Source organism: Somniosus microcephalus, chromosome 30 (genome assembly GCF_052327205.1).
Source record: "Somniosus microcephalus isolate GS21.2 chromosome 30, FLI_Smic_1.0, whole genome shotgun sequence".
Classification (NCBI taxonomy): Eukaryota; Metazoa; Chordata; class Chondrichthyes; order Squaliformes; family Somniosidae; genus Somniosus; species Somniosus microcephalus.
Window position 1 is genome coordinate 29,459,093 of NC_141016.1, and position 27,003 is coordinate 29,486,095.

At 46.7% G+C, this 27,003-nt stretch overlaps 1 protein-coding gene across 1 annotated transcript in view; it reads right to left on the reverse strand.

The window, feature by feature from the left end:
- Positions 1-27,003, reverse strand: part of LOC147098072 (inhibitor of nuclear factor kappa-B kinase subunit beta-like) — a 66,475-nt gene that overhangs the window by 34,373 nt on the left and 5,099 nt on the right. Inside the window, 1 exon segment of the mRNA XM_085971307.1 lies at positions 6,490-6,606. Coding sequence (XP_085827433.1) covers positions 6,490-6,594 — 105 coding nt within the window. The 5' untranslated portion in view covers positions 6,595-6,606.

Below are 27,003 nucleotides of genomic sequence, written 5' to 3' on the forward strand. Positions count from 1 at the left end.
AAAAGGGCAGTAGACAGAAGGCTGGAAACTATAGACCGGTTAGCCTAACATCTGTGGTAGGTAAAATTTTGGAGTCCATTATTAAGGAGACAGTAACAGGACATTTGGATAATCATAATTTAATAGGACAAAGTCAGCATGGTTTTATGAAGGGGAAGTCATGTTTGACAAATTTGCTGGAGTTCTTTGAGGAGGTAACATATAGGGTGGATAAAGGGGAACCAGTGGACGTAGTGTATTTAGACTTCCAAAAGGCATTTGACAAGGTGCCACACAAAAGATTATTGCTTAAGATAAAAATCACGGGATTGGGGGTAACATTCTGGCATGGATAGAGGATTGGCTATCTAACAGAAGGCAGAGAGTTGGGATAAATGGTTCATTCTCAGACTGGCAATCAGTAACTAGTGGTGTTCCGCAGGGGTCAGTGCTGGGTCCCCAACTCTTTACAATCTATATTAACGATTTGGAGGAGGGGACCGAGTGTAACATATCAAAGTTTGCAGATGATACTAAGATGGGGGGGAAAGTAGTGAGTGAGGAGGACATAAAAAACCTTCAAGGGGACATAGACAGGCTAAGTAAGTGGGCAGAGATTTGGCAGATGGAATACAATACTGGAAAGTGTGAGGTTATGCACTTTGGCAGGAAAAATCGTAGAGCAAGTTATTATCTTAATGGCAAGAAACTGGAAAGTACTGAAGAACAAAGGGATCTGGGGGTCCTGGTGCACGGAACTCAAAAGGTTAGTATGCAGGTGCAGCAAGTGATTAAGAAGGCCGATGGAATGTTGGCTTTCATTGCTAGGGGGATAGAATATAAAAATAGGGAGGTATTGCTTCAGTTGTACAAGGTATTGGTGAGACCGCACCTGGAATACTGCGTACAGTTTTGGTGTCCATACTTAAGAAAGGACATACTTGCTCTCGAGTCAGTACAAAGAAGGTTCACTCGGTTAATCCCGGGGATGAGGGGATGGACATATGAGGAGAGGTTGAGTAGATTGGGACTCTACTCATTGGAGTTCAGAAGAATGAGAGGCGATCTTATTGAAACATATAAGATTGTGAAGGGGTTGGATCGGGTGGATGCAGGGAAGATGTTCCCGATGATGGGTGAAACTAGAACTAGGGGGCATAGTCTTAGAATAAGGGGCTGCTCTTTCAAAACTGAGATGAGGAGGAACTACTTCACTCAGAGGGTGGTAGGTCCATGGAATATGCTGCCCCAAAAAGCTGTAGAAGCTACATCATTACATAAATTTAAAACAGAAATAGACAGTTTCCTAGAGGTAAAGGGAATTAAGGGTTATGGGGAGCGGGCAGGAATTTGGACATGAGTCTAGGTTCGGATCGGTCATGGCCCTGTGGGTAGCGGAGCGGGCCCAGGGGCCGTGTAGCCTGATCCTGCTCCTATTTCGTGTGTCTAATTCTGTTAGATGCAGGAGATGGTTCTGTGATAGTGGATTGGCGGTTAGGATCAGATCAGCCATGATCTTATTGAATGGCGGAGCAGGCTCAAGGGGCCGATTGGCCTACTCCTGCTCCTATTTCTTATGTTCTTATGTTATGTTTCCAGGGGAAGGGAGACTGAAATTATGTTTTTATTTTGATTATCAGAGGGCGAGTGAACCAGCGGTCACACACTCCTACAGGCTGAAGGCGAGTACTAGGGAGGGTCTGGGAGCAGGAAGGCATCGTTCAGCCCAGCCTGGCGAGGACAGATCAAACCACAGGTAAAAAAGACAATGTCAGGAGCAGGAACCCTGGCGGGCTTGACCCTTCCCAGCACACAGGGCGCTGCTGCTGTTTGTAGTAACCCTCTTGCACTGCCCAACTAAAACCAGCTAACTGAGGCCTGGGACCTGCTGGTTCTGCATGGCCTGAATATTCGCTGAGCCAGAAACTGAAGCAGAAAACTAAAATGGTGCTGGTCAGCTCCTTCGGTTTGATGTCTATTTTTGGTCAGCTGACTATTTGGCACACACAGCCGTTCCCCCCCAACTGCCATGTTTAAGAAGGTGTTGAACCGTTTATACACGCCCAGTCCAGTGTCAGCCGTGGCTCAGTGGGCAGCACACTCGCCTCTGAGTCAGAAGGTTGTGGGTTCAGGTCCCACTCCAGGGACTTGAGCACAAAAATCTAGGCGGACACTCCAGTGCAGTGCTGAGGGAGCGCTGCACTGTCGGAGGTGCCGTCTTTTGGATGAGACGCTAAACCGAGGCCCCGTCTGCTCTCTCAGGTGGACGTAAAAGATCCCATGGCACTATTTCGAAGAAGAGCAGGGGGAGTTATCCCCGGTGTCCTGGCCAATATTTATCCCTCAATCAACATCACTAAAACAGATTATCTAGTCATTATCACATTGCTGTTTGTGGGAGCTTGCTGTGCAGAAATTGGCTGCCGTATTTCCCACATTATAACAGTGACTACACTGCAAAAAGTACTTCTTTGAGACGTCCGGTGGTCGTGAAAGGAGCTATATAAATGCAAGTCTTTCTGTTTGCCCAATATGGGCTGAACACCCTCTCCCCAGAAGGACACCTTAAACCCAGGTCAGCAGTGCCAAGTGTGCATGTAGGTACTGCCGGAACTGAACCAGGGAGCACTTTCCTGCTCCTTACCCAGCCTGTGTTACCCAACCTCTCAGGACATTGGCTTGCAGAGTGACCAGGGGCTGAGTGGGAGGAATGGCAGCCCCCAGCGATTGGGGTGGTGATGCCTCATCAAAGCACTGCCGAGCTGCCAGGTTCAGATAGAATGACACAGCACAGCGGGAGGCCATTCGGCCCATCGTTTGGCAGAGCTATTCAATTAGTCCCACTCCCCTGCTCTCTCCCCTTAGCCCTGCTAATTTTTCCCTTTCTGGAGGACTTATCCAATTCCCCTTCTGAAAGTTATTATTGACTCTACTTCCCACCGCCCTTTCAGGCAGTGACCCATTTACCTTCCTCCCAAACAGGACAGTCACTAGTTGGTCACTGGACAATTGACGTGAGGATTTGAGCCCTCACTGAGGGACAGCAGGCTCTGGGAACTCCCCATCTTCCTCCTGGCTGCAAGCACGGGACCCCACAGCGGACACCACCGGCTGGGGTCCGTCAGAGGGAGGGGGGGCAGAGCCTCAGCTGCAGATCATCAAGCTGGGATCATTCTGTGCAACTGTGGACCCTTTAAAACGAACAGAACCTCCCTCGTGACCCGCCTGGTATCACGTCACTGCCTCAGAATCTAGCTCTTGATCGCTCCAGAGTTCGGGCTACCATTTCAAAGACTTTGGGTTAACAGCTCTCCCTCCCTATCCAAGCACCGTAACGGGAGCCGGGCGTTCCAGCTTCAGTTTGTTTATACTTGCTGTAACTCTTCCCCCCACCCGGTTGGGTTGAGTGACGTTCAATGATGCTGTGCAGCCATCTATTCTAATCTGTTAGCATTTATGACAATTTTTTTTTTTTTTTTTTTTTTAGGAAAGAATCGCTTCCAGGAAATTCTAAATAGATTTTTTTTTTAAGGATCGGTTGCATCACGAGCCCTTCACCCAGGTACCTTGGCTGAAACCCAGCCCAGAGCGATGGGGTAACCGTCTCCCTTCCCTCTTCATCGCTGCTGTCCTGCGTAGAATGAGTTCCGGCAGCGCCGACCTGGCAGCGCCAACCTGGTAGTCACACAGAAAGGGCAGAGGGAGGGGGGCCAGAAAGGGAAATGATATCCTGCTGGATTTCAATACATTCGGCCCAGACTGGGGCCACAGCGTATTGTTTAAGAAAAATACGCACAATCCTCCTTTGGGCTTTCTTTGAATGAATTTCTCCCTCGACAGTAATGCCTGTCAAAACATGGAGCAGATTACATTCATCCAATGAAGTGAGAATGATACATTTTTTAGCTTAGCAGGCCAAGAAAGAGTTGGACTGAACTTGAAGTTAACAGGATCAAAAGCAAACAATTCCACTTGGTTAGCATGGTGGCTCAGTGGGCAGCACTCTCGCTTCTGAGTCAGAGGGTTGTAGGTTCAAGTCCCACTCCAGAGACTTGAGCACAAAATCCAGGCTGACATTCCCAGGGCTGAGGGAGCGCAGCACTGTCGGAGATGTAGTACTGAGGGAGAGCCGCACTGTCGGAGGGGCAGTACTGAGGGAGAGCCGCACTGTCGGAGGGGCAGTACTGAGGGCGAGCCGCACTGTCGGAGGGGCAGTACTGAGGGCGAGCCGCACTGTCGGAGGGGCAGTACTGAGGGCGAGCCGCACTGTCGGAGGGGCAGTACTGAGGGCGAGCCGCACTGTCGGAGGGGCAGTACTGAGGGCGAGCCGCACTGTCGGAGGGGCAGTACTGAGGGCGAGCCGCACTGTCGGAGGGGCAGTACTGAGGGCGAGCCGCACTGTCGGAGGGGCAGTACTGAGGGAGTGCCGCACTGTCGGAGGGGCAGTGCTGAGGGAGTGCCGCACTGTCGGAGGGGCAGTAGAGGGAGTGCTGCACTGTCGGATAGGCAGTACTGACAGAGCGCAGCACTGTCGGAGGTGCCATCTTTCGGATGAGACGTTAAACCGAGGCCCCGTCTGTCCTCACAGGTGGACGTAAAAGATCCCACGGCACTATTAGAAGAGGAGCAGGGGCGTTCTCCCTGGTGTCCCAGCCAATATTTATCCCTCAACCAACATCACTAAAACAGATTATTATCTCAATGCTGTTTGTGGGAGCTTGCTGTGCGTAAAATGCCGTGTTTCCTACATGACAACACTTCAAAAGTACTTCATTGGGTGTAAAGCACTTTGGGACAGTGAAAGGCCATAAAAGGTGCTATATAAATGCAAGTTCTTCCTTGATATAACCTATCAGACTAACAGGGGAATTTACAGTAAGGGTACACAAAGATACATAACATTTTAAATTGGGTACTGAGAGATTCTGCAGGATTAGAAATAAACAAAAGTAGAGGCTAGATTAAAAAAGGGAAAGACACTGGGGCCCATCAGCCCATGTCGATGCCAGCAGTAATGCTAACTACCCTGCGGAGGAAGCCGAGAATCTGTACTGTATAAAAGGTCAGCAATGATTCAAGGGGAATTACATAGAATTACACTGAATGTACGGCACAGAAACAGGCCATTCGGCCCAACTGGTCCATGCCGGGGTTTATGCTCCACTCGAGCCTCCTCCCACCCTTCATCTCACCCCATCAGCAGATCCTTCTAGTCCTTTCTCCCTCGTGTATTTATCAAGCCTCCCCTTAAATGTATCTATACTATTCGCCTCAACCACTCCCTGTGGAGCGAGTTCCACATTCTCACCACTCTCAGGGTAAAGAAGTTTCTCCTGAATTCCCTCTTGGATTTATTGGTGACTATCTTCTATTTATGGCCCCCAGTTTTCGACTCCTGACAAGTGGAAACCTCTTCTCTATGTCTACCCTATCAAACCCCTTCATAATTTTGAAGAGCTGTATCAGCTCACCCCTCAGATCTGTATTTTAATCCATTTACCCACCTTGGTTCCGTAGCCCTCAATACCCATTCCTAACAAAACTCCATCTATAATAACAGAAAACGCTGGAGATACTCAGCAGGCCAGGCAGCATCCGTGGAGAGAGAAACACAGTTAACGTTTCACGTCTGGGACCCTTCATCAGAACTGGAAAAAGTTGGAGACGGAAGAGGTTTGAAGCAGGTACAAAGACAGGGAAAGGGGGGAAAAGGAGGAAAGAATAAATGAGAAAGCTCTGCGATAGGGTGGAAGGTGGGAGAGATTAAATGACAAAAGGGATGGTGGGGCGAGGCAAAAGGAGATGGTAATGGGACAGGTAAAGAGACAAAAGGTGGGTCTAGAAAAGGTGTAAATGGGAATATTAGAATCATTAACAGCTGCCATCCAAAAAAAATGGGGGCAGAGGTTATGATCTGAAATTGTTGAACTCAATGTTGAGTCCGGAAGGCTGTAAAGTGCCTAAATCGAAAGATGAGGTGCTGTTCCTTGCGCTTACGTTGAACTTCATTGGAACAGTGAAAGAGGCCGAGGTCAGAGTGGGAGTGAAGCAGAGAATTAAAGTGACAGGCGACCGGAAGCTGTGGGTCACGCTTGTGGACTGAATGAAGGTGTTCCGTAAAGTGGTTCCCCAATCTGCCTTTGGTCTCCCCATTGTATGGAACTTGCCTGATTTTTATTCCATTGCAATCCATGGAACGAAAATCAGGCAGATTCTATAAGGGTGAAGATTCGCTCCGGCAGATGACCACCCAGGCCATGAAGGCGAAAATAGACCCCATTGTGTTGCCTCTATTCCACATCGGTTTGTCCTTGCGGGATCCACTTAATATTTATTCACCCCCAATAGGATCCAACGCTAGAGTGAATAAAGGTTGGAGCAAGTTAGAACTCTGATCCAAATTGGCTTTCGTCCAATGAAATTCTACAACTGGAGAGCGACAAAAAAAAGGTGAGAATTGAAAGTTTTCCCACCTACAATCCGCTGCAGCAAACTGGAACTTGACACTACCTTGTTATTCCATCGGTTGACGTTTCCAAAACCGCCTGTGCCCAGGCGCTCCTTCATCTCCCACGCCCCGCAGGTCTGGTTCTGCGAGGATGGAGGTCGGTTCATCCTTGTTCACTCCTACAGACAACCAAAGGAAAAGAGTCAAACCTACACTCGCAACACAAAACCAGGATCTCTCACAAACACTCTCAGCCATCCGGAGTATGAGTATCTTGCCGAGCCAGCAGGGACACATTCCCACTTGTCTTCCCGTGCTTTAAAGAGGCGAGAGGTTTGTGGTGACTGGGCTTCTGACCTTCCATCCCTCTTTATCCCTCACACAAGTAACCGCTGGCATATGCCAGTACTGCGTGCCACGGCACACTATTCCACCATGTCCATCACTCGAGGGTTGAAGAAACTGCTCCCATCACACAATGTCTACGCTGGCTTCACTTTTTTTTAATTATTCGTTCATGGGATGTGGACATCGCTGGCATGGCCAGCATTTATTGCCCATCCCTAGTTGCCCTCGAGTAGGTGGTGGTGAGCCGCCTTCTTGATCCATGTGGTGAAGGTACTCCCACAGTGCTGTTAGGGAGTTCCAGGATTTTGACCCAGCGATGATGAAGGAACAGCGATATATTTCCAAGTCAGGATGGTGTGTGACTTGGAGGGAACTTGGAGGTGGTGGTGTTCCCATGCGCCTGCTGCCCTTGTCCTTCTAGGTGGGACAGGTTGCGGGTTTGGGAGGTGCTGCCAAACAAGCCTCAGCAGGTTGGTGCAGTGCATCTTGTAGATGGTACACACTGCAGCCACGGTACGCCAGTGGTGGAGGGAGTGAATGTTTGTGGTGGTGGATGGGGTGCTAATCAAGCGGGCTGCTTTGTCCTGGATGGTGTCGAGCTTCTTAAGTGTTGTTGGCGCTGCACTCATCCAGGCAAGGGGAGAGTATTCCATCATTCTACTTGTGCCTTGTAGATGGTGGAAAGGCTTTGGAGAGTCAGGAGGTGAGACACACGCCGCAGAATACCCAGCCTCTGACCTGCTCTTGTAGCTACAGTATTTATGAAGCTGGTCCAGTTAAGTTTCTGGTCAATGATGACCCCCAGGATGTTGATGGTGGGGGATTCGGCGATGGTAATGCCGTTGAATATCAAGGGAAGGTGGTTAGGCTCTCGCTTGTTGGATAGTCATTGCCCGGCACTTGTGTGGCGCGAATGTTACTTGTCACTCATCAGCACAAGCCTGAATGTTGTCCAGGTCTTGCTGCATGCGGGCAAGGACTGCTTCATTATCTGAGGAGTTGCGAATGGAACTGAACACTGTGCAATCATCAGCGAACATCCCCACTTCTGACCTTATGTTGAGGGGAAGGTCATTGATGAAGCAGCGGAAGATGGTTGGGTCTAGGACCCTGCCCTGAGGAACTCCTGCAGCAATGTCCTAGGGCTGAGATGTTTGGCCTCTAACAACCACAACCATCTTCCTTTGTGCTAGGTATGACTCCAGCCAGTGGAGAGTTTCACCCTGATTCCCATTGACTTCACTGGACCAGTGCAATGGAGCAGGCCCACAACAGCAACGTTTTGACTTGTTTTTGTTCCTGGTTATGTTTTGTTCAGGAAACAGCTGGATAGTGACTAATGGAATAAATCTTATGCCAACACAGATCTGTCCTCGACCGTACTCTCGTGGGAAAGTGTTGCCCAGATGTGCCATTACCTTGGGCCGCCCTTTGCCTCATTGCTATATTCTCTTACTTACACATTGCTGTCTTTCCTCTCCTCCCTGTAAAGTCAGTTATACATCCCTCTTTTATTCCCATGGGGAATTGCTTACACATCCATGTCCTTCCTCCACTCCCATGAGGAGTTGGTAACTCAAGCCTGCCGTTCCTCTATACTCGTGATCAACTTGTCAATCTGTAAGGAGTTCCACAGCCCTGCCCTGCCCTTCCCTGTATAACTAGGGCTTTTACACCAAAGGACCAAGAGGAAAAAAGGATCGAATCATCTTTCATTCATTCTCGAAAAGTGGGCATCACTGCCCAGCCCGAATACAAAAGCAAAATACTGCGGATGCTGGAAATCTGAAATAAAAACAGAAAGTGCTGGAAATACTCAGCAGGTCAGGCAGCATCTGTGGAGAGAGAAACAGAGTTAATGTTTCAGTTCGATGACCTTTCGTCAGAACCGGAAGAAATTAGAGACGTAACAGGTCTTTAAGCAAGTGCAGGGGCAGGGAAAGGGGGGGAGGGGAGGAAAGAACAAAGGGAAGGTCTGTGATAGGCTGGAAGGCAGGAGAGATTAAATGACAAAAGGGATGATGGTGCAAGGCAAAAGGGGATGGCAATGGGACAGGTAAAGAGACAAAAGATGGGTCGAGAATAAGTGTAAATGGGAATAGCAAATCAGCATCTCCTGTCTGGAAAAAAATGGGAGCAGTGGTTATGGTCTGAAATTGTTGAACTCAATGTTGAGTCCAGCGGGCTGTAAAGTGCCTAATCGAAAGATGAGGTGCTGTTCCTCGTGCTTCATTGGAACCGTGTAGGGGGCCGAAGACAGAGAGGTTAGAGTGGGAGTGGGGCGGAGGATTAAGCTCGAGGAACAGCACCTCGTCTTTTGATTTGTACCTGCCTCACCGTGTGATCACATGTGCAGCGGTTTATCAACTATCACACCGCCATTTTTTCTTGACTTTTCATTTAATGATGCTCCCTTAATCAGGTTTACTATACATGTATCTGCAAGCTTAGACATTCTTCTGTTAATACCTTCAGCCCAATCTACCAGAACATTAGTAAAAATCATTCTACATGTCTGTAATACTGCAGTCAGCTTCTAAGGTCGTTGATTGGTCTATGCTAACCATGTGACATTACAAACCAATCAGATCCACAGAAGAATACATCAATGGTACCATTTTATTTTCTAATTTCTTTTGCTTTCTAATTATTTTTTTAAATTATTTTTAGCATTCGCAACTGTTTTGAGAAACATTTCTCCAACGGGACCAGGTCCCAAGCCACACAATCTCTCTGCTCTGCCTAACCTGATCACCCCGTCCCATCAAAGCCCAGCCACGCGCCAATGCCCTGACCGCCTGGCTGTCCGTGTCCGACCAACCCAGTGCCCGCTCCAGTCCCCACTTCCTCTCGCACAAATACACTGAGATTGCACACAATCCGTCCCACCGATCACAGCCTCAAGTCGAATTCCAGGTCGCCATGGCTGGTTAGAGGGAAAGGACCTACTGGGAAGAGAAACACAGAGCAGCGGCGTGTGAGGTGCATGGAGATTGTAACAGAGAAACAGCTGGGAAGAGAAACAGTAAAGACTTACACAAGAAGAGAGCGACAAAAGGCGCCACAGACATCCACAAAGATACACAAGGTCACAAGAGATAGTGAGAATGCCATAAAAATAGAGAAAGAGGCAGACAGAAAGGGCAGACGACAAACAGAAAGATAGAGACCAAGTCAGGAAATTAGAAACAAGCAGAGAGACAAGTACATAAATAACCGTGTCTTCTTTATTTTTGTCTGTGAACAATTTCATGGGGGTTGGGGGGGGGGGGGGGGGATGTTCGCTGTAAGCTGCGCTTTGTTCTGCGTGGTTTGTTTCTTTTAATGCGCGGTCCCTTTAAATTTCTGTGCATGCGCAAGATTCACAATCGAAAAGCCGGTGAGCGGCTCGCGCGGGACCTTTCCCATTACTGCGCGGCTTAGAGGGAACATTGGGGAGGGGTCATTTCTAAATATTCAGAAAATTGATCACAGGATCGACCTCCATGCCCCACCCCCATCCTGCCAAGCCCCACCCCACCACTATCCGAGTGGACCTGCTGCCTTTCTTTCCTACTATTAGTTACAATTTATTATCCAATTGTTGAAGATCTTTCCACATCCCAAGAGCTATTGCTTTAGTGAGGAGCTTTTACCAGGCGTGGAGTTTAACACTCACATCTCCACCAGCCCTCCAATCTGACACTGCCTCAAAGATTCGCGCCACACAAGTGCCAGGCATTGACTGTCTCCAACAAGAGAGAGTCTAACCACCACCCCTTGGCATTACCATCAACATCCTGGGGTTTGCCATGGTCCAGAAACTCAACTAGACCAGCCACATAAAAGCCGTGACTACAAGAGCAGGTCAGAGGCTGGGTATTCTGTGGCGAGTGTCTCACCTCCTGACTCCCCAAAGCTTTTCCACCATCTACAAGGCACAAGTCAGGAGTGTGATAGAATACTCTCCACTTGCCTGGATGGGTGCCGCTGCTTCAACACTCAAGAAGCTCGACGCTATCCAGGAACATAGGAACAGGTGTGGGCCATTTAGCCCCTCGAGCCTGTTCCGCCATTCAATGAGATCATGGCTGATCTGTGACCTAACTCCATATACCCGCCTTTGCCCCATATTCCTTAATACTTTTGGTTAACAGAAAGCTATCAATTTCTGATTTAAAATTAACAATTGATCCAGCATCAATTGCTGTTTGTGGAAGAAAGTTCCAAACTTCTACCACCCTTTGTGTGTAGAAGTGTTTCCTAACTTCACTCCTGAAAGGTCTGGCTCTAATTTTTAGACTATGTCCCCTAGTCCTAGAATCCCCAACCAGCGGAAATAGTTTCTCTCTATCCACCCTATCAGTTCCCCTTAATATTTTGAAAACTTCAATCAAATCCCTCCTTAGCCTTCTAAATTCCAGGAAATACAACCCTAGTTTGTGTGAGGACAAAACAGCCCGCCACCCCAAACATTCTCTCCCTCCACCACTGGCGTACCGTGGCTGCAGTGTGGACCATCTACAAGATGCACTGCAGCAACTCGCCAAGGCTTCTTCATCAGCACCTCCCAAACCCGCGATCTCTTCCACCTAGAAGGACAAGGGCAGCAGGCGCATGGGAACATCACCACCTCCAAGTTGCAGGAAAGTTACCATGACTTGTTTTTTCAGAAACCCCAGTTTGCTTTTGAGTCGCCGCCAAGTTAAATGCTTTCCAATTGTTTCCTTCAATAAAAGACTCCAGCACTCATTGTGCTCCAAATGTTAAATCAACAGTCGCAGATCCCATGATTCTGACCTTTATAAAACCGAATGTTACCTTGTGCTTCCGGCTCTCACTGAAACATTCCCGCCACAGGTCCCACTGCTCATTGAGAAGATAGTCCTCATTTTTCTGCACTACTGAGAATCCAAGGTCCACAGGACAGAACATCACCAAGGACGAACAGGGTAGGAGAAAAGACAAGGTAAATCCGGAAGTAGCGATTGGATGACACCAAGCTTGAGGAAGGGAGGTGGTGAGGGATTCATCCAATATGCTGGTGTTCCCCAGGGGTCGGTATTGGGACCACTGATCTCTTTGATATACATTAATGACCTGGACTTGGGTATACAGGACATAATTTCAAAACTTGTAGATGACACAAAACTCGGAAATGTAGAAAACAATGAGGATAGTAACAGACTTCAGGAGGACATAGAATGCATTGCCTGAAAGGGCGGTGGCAGCAGATTCAATAGGAACATTTAAAAGAGAATTGCATAAATACTTGAAGATAAAACATTTGCAGGGCTATGGGGAAAGAGCAGGGGAGTGGGATTAATTGGAGAGCTCCTTCAACGAGCCAGCACAGGCACGATGGGCCGAATGGCCTCCTTTTGTGCTGTATCCTGGGAAACAGTGGATTTGAGGAGGAGATGGAACAGTAAGTCTCAATGTGAGGATGCCAGAAGATAAGGAGTGCGGTGGGACTTAACTGAAGCTTCAAAGGAACTAGAGGAAGATTCGGAGCAGCGCTGACCCAGTAATCAAGTACCTGCCATGGCAGGGCGGGACAAAGATAAAGGCTAGAACACAAGGTGAGAGGGTTGCCTCTTGCTTAAACCTGTCCACGTGCGCTGTGTGTGACATCCCATCCCCACTGCACGTTTAAGGTGTCTGTGAGGCTTCACACAGCTTCTATCCAATGTTCCGATGAGTTGGGTGGACACTTTAGCCCCGGTGCAGAGGCTGGCCACTCATAGACTCATAGAATGGTTACAGCACAGAAGGCAGCCATTCGGCCCGTCGAGCCCGTGTTGGCTCTCTGCAAGAGCTCTTCATCTAATCCCACTCCCCTGCCCTTTCCCCACAGCCCTGCACATTTTTTTCCTTCAGGTACTTATCCACTTCCCTTTTGAAAGGCATGATTGAATCTGCCTCCACCACCCTTTCAGGCAGTGCATTCCAGATCCTAACAAAAAGTTTTTCCTCATGTCGCCTTTGGTTCTTTTGCCAATCACCTTAAATCTGTGTCCCCTGGTTCTCGACCCTTCCACCAATGGGAACAGTTTCTCTCTCTCTACTCTGTCTAGATCCCTCATGATTTTGAACACCTCTATCAAATCTCCTCTCAACCTTCTCTGCTCTAAGGAGAACAACCCCAGCTTCACCGGTCTATCCACGTAACCGAAATTCCTCATCCCTGGAACCATTCTTGTAAATCTAGACTACACTACACTGTTCATGCACCCACTTTAGGATTGTACCCTTTAGTTTATATTGCCTTTCCTCATTCTTCCTACCAAAATGTATCACTTTGCACTTTTCTGCGTTAAATTTCATCTGCCACGTGTCGCCCATTCCACCAGCCTGTCTACGTCTTCTTGAAGTCTATCACTATCCTTCTCACTGTTCACTATATTTCCCAGTTTTGTGGCATCTGCAAGTTTTGAAATTGTGCCCTGTACACCCACCTCCAAGTCATTAATATATATCAAGAAAAGCAGTGGCCTGCTTCAATTGAGGACTAAAGTAACCGAGATCCGGGGAAGTTTGGGATGGGCACGAGTTCCGAGATTGGTGCTGTAGAAGGAGGAGGAGGAAGAGGAGGAGGAGGAGGAGGAGGAGGAAGAGGAAGAGTGGCTGATTTTGCTCAACCTTTCCCAGGGACGAGGCTCAAGACCCATCTGCCCTCTCAAGTGGACATGTAAAAGATCCCATGGCACTATTTTGAAGAGTTATCCCCGGTGTCCTGGCCAATATTTATCCCTCAATCAACATCACTAAAACAGATTATCTGGTCATTATCACATTGCTGTTTGTGGGAGCTTGTTGTGCACAAATTGATTGCCGCGTTTCCTACATTACGACAGTGACTGTAAAGCGCTTTGGGATGCCCTGAGGCCATGAATGGCGCTGTATAAATGCAAGTCTTTCTATCTTTTCTTTTAATTGGTGCCATGTATTTAAATGGGTCCCGTTCACCCATCACCCCTGTGCTCGCTGACCTACATTGGATTTGGGTTAAGCAGCGCCTCAATTTTAAAATTCTCATCCTTCCATGACCTCACCCCTCCCTATCTCTGTAATCTCCTTCAGCCCCACACCCCCTCCCGAGATCTCCACGCTCCTCCAATTCTGGCCTCGAGCATCCCCGATTTTCATCGCTCCACCATTGGCGGCCGTGCCTTCAGCTGCCAAGGCCCTAAGCTCTGGAATTCCCTCCCTAAACTTCTCCACCTCTACCTCCTTTAATACGCTCAACCAGCTCAATGAGCACAGGCCAGGGATGGAAGCTGAGGCTATCCCAGTTTGTACCACTCAGGTTCGCAGCACAGTCACCAGCAGCAGGTACTTTTAAGATGATAACAGATTGGTAGCTTATGGGGCTGAATATAAAGCGACATGTAACCAGCTTGGTGCAGATCTCCAATATGAAGTTCAGCTTATGTCAGGCATCCAACATGGCCTGATACCAGATTAATGCTGAGAAGGAGCTCAGTATAAACTGGCCCGAGCCAATCTCAATAGTTACATGCTGCCATCTCCTGACCAATTAGTGTCCAGGCGCTTACAGCAGCAGCAAGGTGACTGGTATTTTGTCAACCAGTATCACCGCACTGCTTGGCAACATACCCTCAACCAACATAACAAAAGCAGATTATCTGGTCATTATCACATAGCTGTTTGTGGGAGCTTGCTGTGCACAAATTGGCTGCCGCATTGCCTGCATTACAACAATGACTCCGCTTCAAAAGTACTTCATTGGCTGTAAAGCGCTTTGAACAAATACACTCAGGAAAGCCTTTCAGTGACATCGTGGACTATCAGAGCATTCTGCCGTTGATTAACTGAGAGCAGTTTTTCCGCGGCACTGCCTCTTACTGTGTTACTGAAGGACCCATCACTGGCTGGTACAGAGAAGAAAACACTCAACGTGAAAAGAAAGTAATTGCATTTCTATAGCGCCTTTCACGACCCCAGGACGTCCCAAAGCGCTTTACAGCCAATGAAGCACTTGTGAAGTGGAGTCACTCTTGCAGCAGAAAGCTGGACACCTGCGATGATGGAACATCTTTCTGCAATTGCGAGATTTCCGCAGTTTGGCGGTTCCAGTCTTGGTTTAGCTCTGTAACCAGAAGCAATCTGTGTACAAGTTCAGTGAGCAGGGTTAATACGGGGGGGGAAGTTTCCAGCTGGGAGCCTTGCCTGGCAGGAACATCTCCCTGGAAATCTGGCACGGCTCCAGGCCAGGACGGCACACGTGGAAATCTCACCCCGTGCTTCACATCAGGAAGGTAAGAAAATCACCAACCCACAGGACATCCTGCAACTCACACCGCCCACTTACAGGATAAGGTCACAAGGATGTTTCGGAGCCAGACAAGCCCATTAGGACCAATGAGCACATCCCTCTTTGACTTGTGTGACCCCCCCCACTGTTTCAGCATGGCCCTCAATCGCAGCTCTCTCCAGATACACCTCTCACTGTCTCGTTCTCCCACTGGCATGCTCCGATTGAAGGTTCTTCCCGGGGAACTTAAGCTACAACAGCTATTTGTGTGAAAAAGTTGGCAGAGATGAAGGCGAGGGCACAAAAAAACTTCAAAAGTATTACATAGAATTTACAGCACAGAAACAGGCCTTTCGGCCCAGCTGGTCCAGGCTGGTGTCCATGCTCCACACGAGCCCCCTCGCACCCCTCTTCATCTCACCCCATCAACATATCCTTCGATTCCTTTCTCCCTCGTGTGTTAATCTAGCTTCCCCTTAAATGCATCTATACTAGTCGCCTCAACCTGTGGTAGTGAGTTCCACATTCTAACCACTCTCTGGGTGAAGTTTCTCCTGAAATTCTCAATGAATTTCAAAGAAAAAGAAGCTTTTAACAAAATGGTCTTAGAAATATGCAAATATATGAATATGGGGTGTGTGATCTTAATGACTGAACTCGCCTTCCCCATCGGACGGACACAGTTGTGTCATTAAGAGCTCATTTCCAATCATAGAATAATACAGCACAGAAGGAGGCCATTCGGCCCATCGAGTCTGCGCCGGCTCTATCGAAGAGCTCTCCAATTAGTCCCACTCCCCTGCTCTTTCCCCATATCCCTGCAATTTTTTCTTCAAGTATTTATCCAATTCCCTTTTGAAGTCTACTATTGAATCTGCCTCCACCGCCCTATCAGGCAGCGCATTCCAAATCCTAACCACTCGTTGTGTAAAAAAGTTTTTCCTCATGTCGCCTCTGGTTCTTTTGCCAGTCACCTTAAATCTGGGCCCTCTGGTTATTGACCCTTCAGCCATTGGAAACAGTTTCTCTTTATCTACTCTATCTAAACCCTTCATGATTTTAAACACCTCGATCAAATCTCCTCTTAGCCTTCTCTGCTCCAGAGGGGACTGGGATCAGATGGGGTCGCAAAGCTCCGGGCTGCCACACTCACATTGGTCGTCGCAAAAAATCCAACCCAAGCAACCTGTTAATTTATTTCCCCGTCTTGTTTGGGCTTGTAGCTTGTGCAGCAACATGTCTGGTGGAAGCTACGGCCAAAGATTAAGGCTCTGACAGGCACATGTCAAATTCCAAAATACAGGAGCTTGAGAGAGGAGATGGAAGGTATATTCCATTTCATTTAACTTTACCGACAAACTGACCCGTAGTTTGCTACACAATAGCTTCTATTTTTATTCAAGTGTTAGTTTTAGCTTTGCCTTATTCCCAGAGGACGTCACTAGCAGTAATCATTTCTCACACTTAAACGTGACGTTCGAACAATTTCAGAGCTCAAATGCTTTCTCATAATGGTGATTTTGCATGAACCCAAAACTTAACCTTGCTTGATCTCCCGCAGTTTGCAAACCCTTTGTGTTCCAGCTCATCAGCAACCTCTGACTGTTTTAACATTCCACCTGCATTTTACTGTTCAAATACTCGGAGCCGAGTTCTGCGGTAACCGAGCTGTTTGGCGATGATTCTCTCTCACCGCTGATGGATCAGTTACAATAGTTACAATGGCAGCACGGTGGCATAGTGGTTAGCACTGTTGCCTCACAGCACCAGAGACCCGGGTTCGAATCCGGCCTCGGGCGACTGTCTGTGTGGAGTTTGCACATTCTCCCCGTGTTTGCGTGGGTTTTCTCCGGGTGCTCCGGTTTCCTCCCACAGTCCAAAGATGTGTGGGTTAGGTTGATTGGCTATGATAAATTGACCCTTAGTGTTAGGGGGATTAAATACGTGGGGTTACGGGGATCGGGTGGGATATGTGTCAGTGCAGGCTCGATGGGCCGAAATGGCCTCTATCTGCACTGTGGGGTTTCTGTGATTTCTGTGAATAGATGAGTAAGCAGGGAAATGACGGAACAATAAAAGATTAATTAGTCACTGCTCTTCAATGAAATCACTAACCCATTACTACAGCACACCCCACCACACAGGATGACGTGCCCTTCTGCAGTTACCAAAGGAAAGATGAAGCAGGTTAAAGAATCACTGGAAGATGCTTCTCTTTGCTCCTGTTTTGTACGGAGATCTGGTTCTGATGGTGCGGCTTGGCTCCCAGATTCCGCTGATGTTAAGGGAAGCAAGGGATATGGGGATCAGGCAGGAAAGTGGAGATGAGGTAGAAGGTCAGCCATGATCTTATTGAACGGCGGAGCAGGCTCGAAGGGGCCAAATGGCTGACTCCTGCTCCTATTTCTTATGTTCTTATGACCTGGAATCCCTCCATGAATCCCATCGTGCTTAGTCAGGCAGATAATGAGACCAGACACTGCAGTCACCCTTGGTGAGGAGGGACCCTGTTAGACCAAGCTCGCCATCATTGAAACACGAGCAGAGTTGGAGATTCAGCAGGAAATAGAAGGGATGTTCATTACTAACTTTTGCCTCTATTAAATTTTCATGTAAAAGTTGCTGAAAAATGTGAATTTGGGACACAATGTTCAAATCAGAGGCAGCCTTGGTAATAGCAGTGACAGGTAGTCCTGGGGTCGGAGCCTGTCGACACCGCCCCTCCCTCAGTCTCCCCGCCTACCTACAATCTATCGGCTTTTAAACACCTAGCTTGAAGTCCCCTAATCTCCACTTCTTGATCTATCGTGTTTATCCCCTTGCCTTTTTAACCTTTACAGGATTCCTTGGTGAATAATAAAGAAGATCAAGAAGTAGCGAAGTGAGGAAAGCAACAATGAAAGAAAGACTTGCATTTATATAGCGCCTTTCACAACCACCTGACGTCTCAAAGCGCTTTACAGCCAATGAAGTTCTTTTTGAAGTGTAGTCACTGTTGTAATGTAGGAAATGTGACAGCCTATTTGCACTCAGCAATCTCCCACTAACAGCAATGTGGTAACGACCAGATCATCTGTTTTATTGATGTTGGTTGAGGGATAAATATTGGCCCCAGGACACTGGGGAGAACTCCCCTGTTCTTCTTCAAATAGTGCCATGGGATCTTTTACGTCCACTTGAGAGCAGACGGGGCCTCGCTTTAACGTTTCATCCGAAAGACGGCACCTCCGACAGTGCAGCACTCCCTCAGCACTGCACTGAAGTGTCAGCCTAGATTTTTGTGCTCAAGTGTCTGGAGTGGGACTTGAACCCACAACCTTCTGACTCAAAGGCGAGAGCACGACCACTGAGCCATGGCTGACACAGGAGTGGAGTTCGGTTAGGGAACATGGAAACAGGAGGAGGCCATTGAGCCCCTCAAGCCTGTTCTGCCATTCAATGAAGATCATGGCTGATCTGTGACCAAACTCCATATACCTGCCTTTGGCCCATATCCCTTAATACCACTGGTTAACAAAACTCTATCAATCTCAGATTTAAAATTAACAATTGATCTAGCATCAGTTGTCGTTTGCGGAAGAGAGTTCCAAACTTCTACCACCCTTTGTGTGTAGAAGTGTTTCCTAACTTCACTCCTGAAAGGACTGGCTCTAATTTTTACACTATGCCCCCTAGTCCTAGACTCCCCAACCAGCAGAAATAGTTTCTCTCTATCAACTCCCCTTAATATCTTGAAAACTTCGCTTAAATCACCCCTTAGCCTTCTAAATTCCAGGGAATACAACCCTAGTTTGTGTGGTCTCGCCTCGCCTCGTAACTTAACCCCTGGAGTCCAGGTATCATAGAATGGTTACAGCACGGAAGAAGGCCATTGGGCCCGTGTTGGCTCTTTGCAAGAGCATTTCAGCCAGCCCCACTCCCTCGCCCTTTCCCCGTAGCCTTGCTAATTTATTTCCTTCAGATACTTATCTAACTCCCTTTTGAAAGCCACGATTGAATCTGCCGCCACCACCCTCTCAGGCAGTGCATTCCACATTCTAACCACTCGCTGAGTAAAAAAGTTTTCCCTCACGTCGCCTTTGGTTCTTTTGCCAATCACCTTAAATCGTTGTCCTCTGGTTCTCGACCCTTCCGCCAACGGGAACAGTTTCTCTCTATCTACTCTGTCCAGACCCTTCATGATTTTGAACACCTCTATCAAATCTCCTCTCAATCTTCTCTGCTCTAAGGAAAACAACCCCAGCTTCTCCAGTCTATCCACGTAACTGAAGTCCCTCATCCCTGGAATCATTCTTGTAAAGCTTTGCTGCACCCTCTCTAAGGCCTTCACATCCTTCCTAAAGTGTGGTGCCCAGAACTGAACACAGTGTGTGAACCAGGTGTAGTCCAACCAGGGCTTTGTAGAGCTGCTGCTTGACTTCTACCCCCTTGTATTCTAGTTCCCTAGATATAAAGCCCAGCATCCCATTAGCCTTTTTGATTATTTATTGTACCCGTCCATTACATTTTAATGACCTATGTATATTGGACCTCCACTGCTTCTAGCTTTTCACCATATTGAAATCCATTTGCCACAGTTTTGCTCATTCACAAACTATTAATATCTCTTTGTAATTTTATGCTTCCATCTACACTGCTTACAATGCCACCTATCTTTGTGTCATCGGCAAACGTGGCTTTCTATCCCATCAACGAAGTCGTTAATAAATACGGTGAATAGTCGAGGCCCCAACACAGATCCCTGGGGGACAGCACTAGTCACATCCTGCCAATTATCCCTACGCTCTGTCTCCTGCTGCTCAAACAATTTCCTAAACAGGTCAATAATTTGCCTTCAATTCCATGAGTTTCAACTTTAGCTAAAAGTCTCTTGTAAGGAACTTTGTCGAATGCCTTCTCAAGTCTGTTGTGTCGGTACCTTTCTACCTAGACACAATTAGAACTCAGAACCCAGAGATTCAAACATGAAGTGCTTTATTCAGGAAGGAAAGGGAAGTTCTGGAGAGTTCCGAACAAAGAGAGCTAAACTTAACCAAGAGAACACCCAACCATTTATCTGCTGTGACAGCGCCACCACAGGTGGGAGGAGAACACCCAATACATAACAAAGTCCATATAAATAACATCCATAGACAGTCCCCCGTCCACTACTTTAGTCACCTCTTCAAAAAATTCAGTCAGGTTTGTCAGGGATGACCTACCTTTCACAAATCCACACTGGCACTCTCTGATCAATTGAAAATTTTTCAGGTGTTCAGTCACTTTATCCTTAATTATAGACTCTGGTAATTTCCCGACAACAGATGTTAGGTGAACTGGTCTATAATTCCCTGGTTTCCCTCTCTCACCTTTCTTATGCGCAATTTTCCAATTTAAAGAAACGTTCCTGAATCGAGAGAACTTTGAAGATTATAGTTCGGGCATCTGCAATGTGCTCACCACTGCCTTTAAAACCCTGGGATGGAAACCACCTGTTCCTGGGGATCTGTCACTCTTTAGTGCCATTATTTTCTTCATTAAGTTCGGTTTGGGACCGGAGTGTGGAGGGTAATGAAGAGAGGCATCAGTTCAAACCTTGCACCTGCAGGCGAAGGGTTAAACTCACCACTTCCTGCCCAAATATCCGCTGCACAATCACCTCAGTCAACAAGCAATGTCCTGTTTCCTGGTTGTACCGGTGAGTGGGTGTGGTCTGTGTATCAGTCACCTGTACTACATCTACAGGAGGGAGAGAGAGAGACAGAGAGAGAGAGAGACAGAAAGAGACAGAGACAGAGAGAGAGAGAGCCAGAGAGAGAGAGAGCCAGACAGAGAGAGAGAGAGAGAGAGAGAGAGAGACAGCGAGAGAGAGAGAGCCAGAGAGACAATCCACAAGATAAATGCCAGCATAGCACGAGATGACATAACATGAATGTTTTCCGATGCTTTGGCAACATAAGATGTAACTTGTCATGCCAATAAAGCGATTTGAATTGAATTGAATTGACTTGATTGTGAATTAAAACAAAACGTGCACCTGGCCCAACATCCCACCCTCAATGTGGAATGTCTTCGCGACCACGTCCATCTCTACAAGGAGCTAGTGCCGGTCTTTGTTAAGGCCCTGAAGGACGTCGCTCTTAACCGGGTCCACACCCGGACTTCAAGAGGACACCCCCCCGGCCATCAGAGACCAGCGAGGTACAGCCCAGGACCACTACGGAGACCACCACCACACCAACCAGGACCAGAGAGGATCCCCACGTACACGCCATCAGAGCACAACACCAATGTCCGACCTGCACCACTCCTGCCCCACAGGAGAGCAGGACCACCCCAGCCCGGCAGAGGGACATGGGCTCAGGATGTAAGCAATACTACAGGCAGAGACAATCCATTGAGAGACATAAAGCAGATGCTCAGCATCATCTGCTCCCGCCTTATGGATCAGGAAGCATAATGACTAGCCCTTTTCACAACTGAAAAAAAAAAGGGGTAGGATTGTTAGAAAGAGTTGCAGCTATATATTCTCAGCATTTATAGACACTTGAAATGTTCTTTTTTCCTCATTTAACACGACAAACACACACACACCTATCACAGTAAAAGACCAATCTTAGCATGAAATCCTTGTGCATCTCAACCTGGAATATCCAAGGCCTACGCTCTTCTGTGCTTGGCCTGAAGAGCAGGACCTCAGAGTTCCTAGATGAAATCAAAGATCTAGACATTATCTTTTTGCAAGAAACCTGGTGTAGAGGAGAAGGGCACACTGGCTGTCCCCTGGGTACACAGAGCTGGTGGTCCCCTCCAATAAACTGCCAGGAGTAACCCAGGGCAGAGACTCTGGAGGCATACTGATTTGGTTTAAAGCAGAGCTTAGGAAGTACATTGAATTTATAAAAAAAAGGGCGAAAACCACATATGGCTCAAGATTAAGAAAGACATCATTTCTAGCATGCAAAATGTTTTCATTTGCGCAATCTACATCCCCCCTATAGAATCCCCGTACTTCAAAGAGGACACCTTCTCCAACATTGAGAGGGAGATTAACCATTTCCAGGCCCAGGGGAACGTGTTGATCTGTGGTGACCTCAACTCAAGAACTGGTGAAGAACCAAACTTTATCAGTACTCAGGGGAATAATTACATATTTGGGAATAACCATTTTGATCTCCCTTTTCATTCACACAGGAATAACTACGACAAACAGACAAATGCAAACGGAAAGCAGCTCCTGCAGCTCTGTCGAAGCCTGGGTCTGTACATTGTCAATGGTAGGTTCAGAGGAGACTCCCTAGGAAGATCGACCTACTCTTCCCCTCTTGGCATCAGCACCATTGACTATATGATTACAGATCTGGACCCATCCCCTTTCAGAGCATTCACAGTCAAACCACTAACACCACTGTCAGATCACAGCCAAATCACTGCATATCTTAAAAGGACAGAAACACAAGCTGTACAACATTAAAAAATCCTACAGATGGGCCCAAAACAGCATGGAAAAATACCAGAAAGCAATTAGCAGTCAATCAACTCAATCTCTCTTGGACACCCTTCTGGAAAACACATACACTCACAATAAAGGCGTAAACCTGGCAGTGAATAACCTAAATAATATTTTTGATAATTTGGCATCAATGTCGAACTTGAAATCTCGCAAGAGTAAACCCAAAACCACGAAAAATGGTTTGATTCAGACTGTCATAACATGAGGAGAAAACTCAGAAAAATATCAAACCAAAAACACAGACAACCAGAAAACGAGGAATTACGCCTTGCTTATTGTCAAGCACTAACACAATACAAAAACACACTCAGAACCAAGAAAGAACAGTATATTAAGAATAAACTCAGCTCCATTGAGGAATCCATTGATACTAATTGTTTCTGGGACAACTGGAATACATTACACAAAAAGCAACACGACGAATTACCCATTCAAAATGGAGACACATGGGAAAACCATTTCGAAAAATTATACCAGAAAAACACAAAGCCCAGAGCAAGATCAAATATGTAAAAAATTGGAAAAGCTAGAACTGGCCATAAAAGATTACCAAAACCCGTTGGACTCCACAATTACTGAAAAAGAGCTATTTGAAAAATTCAAGGACCTGCGACCAAGAAAAGCTTGTGGTGCAGATGGCATCCTAAACGAGATGATTAAACACGCTGACGATAAAATGAAATTGGCTATCCTAAAACTCTTCAACTTGGTTCCGAGTGTCAGTTACTTCCCTGATATCTGGAACAAAGGACTCATAATGCCCATATACAAAAGTGGAGACAAAGTTGACCCAAATAACTATCGAGGCATCTGTGTGAACAGTAACCTAGGGAAGGTATTCTGTAGTATCATAAACCAAAGACTTATAAACTTCCTTAAGGAGCACATTGTCTTGAGTAAAAGCCAAATTGGATTCTTACCAAATTATAGTACATCGGATCATATTTTCACCCTACACATCCTAATTGACAAACATGTTCACCAAAACAAAAGCAAAATTTTTGCCTGCTTTATAGATTTCCAGAAGGCTTTCGATTCTATTTGGCACGACGGTCTATTCTTAAAACTTATTGAAAGTGGTGTAGGGGGAAAAACATATGACGTAATTAAATCAATGTATACAAACAATAAATGTGCAGTTAAAATTGGAGACAAACAAACAAAATATTTCTCACAGGGGCGTGGCGTGGCGCAGGGCTCGCCTATCTCACCGACACTCTTTAATATTTACATAAATGAATTGGCAAAACTACTTGAACAATCTACAGCACCTGGCCTCGCCCTATATGACGCCAAGGTTAAATTCCTCCTCTATGTAGATGACCTGGTTCTGCTCTCACCAACTGAGGAGGGTCTACAGCAGAACCTGGATCTGCTAGCGTCGTTCTGTCAGACCTGGGCCCTGACAATAAGCCCCCAAAAAACCAAAGTTCTTGTGTTCCAGCAAAGATCCAGACATCAGGGACCCAGAATAAACTTCACATTAGGAGCAACTAAAATTGAACAAACTACAAATTACACATACTTAGGCTTAAAAATCAGTTCTACGGGAAATTTTCATTTGGCTGTGAATGAACTGAAAGAGAAAGCAAAAAGGGCTTTCTATGCTATTAAAAAGTCAATCCAAATAGAAATTCCAATTGGCATTTGGCTCAAAATTTTTAAATCAGTAATTGAACCAATTGCACTCCATGGCAGTGAGGTGTGGGGTCCACTAACACAACAAGAATTTGCAAAATGGGACAAACATCCAATAGAGATCCTACATGCAGAATTATGTAAAAGTATCCTCCAGACTCAGAGGAAAACCGCAAACAATGCATGCAGGGCAGAACTAGGCCAATATCCACTAATTAATATCCAAAAAAGAGCAATCAAATTTTGGAAACACCTAAAAATGAGCAACCCCCACTGCTATCATTACAAAGCCCTGAAATGCCAAGAGATGATCATAGAGAAGAGTCCCCTCAGTCAACTGGTCCTGGGACTCAGTGAAGTAACTACTAACACTACTAATAATAATCAGCCCCAGGACAGTGACATCCTAGCACAGAGAATTCGACCCAACACAATTGTCACTAAACAAAAAGAAAAATATTTGACCTATTGTACAGAAACGACAAAAACCCAAAACAAACTTGTAGTGTATGTGCCTTTAAGAGCCCCCTGTGTACTGTAATGCCGGTAATGGCCACTCGGGCTATATAAGCCTGTATATTGTGTTGTATCAGTTAGTTCCCCTCCAGACTTTGTTCAGTAAACACCTGTGAAACCAACTCCTGTCTTCAGTGTCTCTATTAACACACGGACACAACAGTGGCGACGAATTGGAAACGGACTTACCTGCAATTCGGCAGCACCTCAAGGACATCAATTCCTCTGACGTCCAAAGTCGAAGAAAAGCAAGAAAAAGAAAAAGCTGTGGTTTCACCAGCTAGCCAAGCTGGTGGCAGGTACTGCAATAATTCTTCCTGGGCGTCGGGCTGGGGCTCTAGCGGCTGGCTCTGCAGCGAGGCCAAGCAGCGAAGGCGGAGGCAAGCAGTAACAGACGGGGAGGGAGCACTCGGGAGACGGCCAGCGCTGCAAGCAGGTTGGCGTTCAGACCTAGCAGAGAGAGTCCGGCGGGAACGAGTCTCCACCTGTAAATAAATTTTAAAAATTTTAAAACGCGGAAAACAGCGTTGTCATCGGCAGCAGCGGCGGGGAAGCGCAGGAAGCGCCATATCTTTTCTGCAGAAAAGAAAGAAAAGCGCGGGAAGCGCCATTTTTTTTTCCAGGATGCCCAAGGCTGGCAATATTGATGCTTTTGATAACGATATAGAGGATTGGACCACATATGTGGAAAGAGTGGAGGTATATTGCACCACAAATGGAATAGAAAATGATAAAAAAAAGCGTCAGTACTTCTAAATCTAATGGGCGTAAAGACATACGGGCTGTTACGAAACTTAATCACTCCAGCCAAACCAAAGGACAAGAATTTTAAAGAAATTGTTGATACCCTACAGGAGCACTTAAACCTAACACCGCAGCTGATAGCGGAACGATTCAAATTCTTCAAGAGGAATCAACACAAGAATGAAAGTAACGCTGATTACCTCACCGAATTAAGAAAGCTATCAAAGCACTGCCAATTCGGGGCAGGACTAGCAGATTATCTTCGCAGACGAATTTGTCTCGGTCTCCTAAGTGAAGGAACACAGAAAAGGCTGCTTGCTGAGAAAGATTTAACACTGGACAAGGCTTTCAGTATGGCTGTATCATACGAAGCAGCCGCAAGAGGAGCTGCAGAGATACAACAAAAGACAAAGGACTTCGGCACCCATGAAATGACACAGGGGTGAGAGAGATGTTATCGCTGCGGCAGATCCACCCATGACCAGAGGGACTGCTGGTTCAAGGACAAAGCATGCAGGCAATGCGGAAAGATTGGACACATTGCACGGGTATGCCGATCTGGACAAAAAAAGTCCACGGACAGGAAAAAAAAACCAATAAAGAAAAGTACAGAAAGGTACAAATGATGACTGACAGTAGCTCCGAAGACCAGAAGAGCGATAGCGACTCCGAAAACAAGAGAGTAAGCTGTCTCAAATTACATAATGTAATTGCCAAAGAAGATTACCAGACCATTTGGGTTACCCTCATGATAGCAGGGTCCCCAGTTAAAATGGAGCTAGATACAGGATCAGCTCTGACCCTCATAAATCGACGGGATTACGAGCGGCTATTTCCGCATATACCTTTAAAAGACACATCCATTATCTTGAAAACATATACGGGGCAGAAAGTATACCCCAAAGGAAAAATAAGGGTGCCTGTTGTATACAACGGCAAGGAAATACAAAAGTTGTATTTATACGTTCTACAAGATGGTGGTCCACCGCTGTTGGGACGTGAATGGATCAGGAAAATACGTTTAGACTGGCACTCCATTCAGGCACTGACGGTGACCAGTAAGGAAAAAAATGATGATGACGTCATACCACTCGGGCTATATAAGCCTGTATATTGTGTTGTATCAGTTAGTTCCCCTCCAGACTTTGTTCAGTAGACACCTGTGAAACCAACTCCTGTCTTCAGTATCTCTATTAAAACACGGACACAACAAAACTCGATTGCTATTTGGCCCTAAACAGACAATACACCATGCTGAATACCTGACCATGGTAAAAGATAGCAAACTGAGAAAAACCTTGACAATGTACAGACTTAGTGAGCATAGCCTGGCCATCGAAAAAGGCAGACACAGGCAGACCTGGCTGCCGAGAGAGGACAGGATATGCTCTCACTGCAGTCAGGGAGTGGTGGAGACAGAGATGCACTTCCTCAACTTGTGGAAACTATCAGGACATAAGGGGGAATTTCTACACAAAATTCATAAAAATATGCCCCGAATTCAAAAATTTGAATGACCACCAAAAACTCCCATATCTATTAGGGGGACAGAGAAAATGCATAACTTTAGCGGCAAACTAT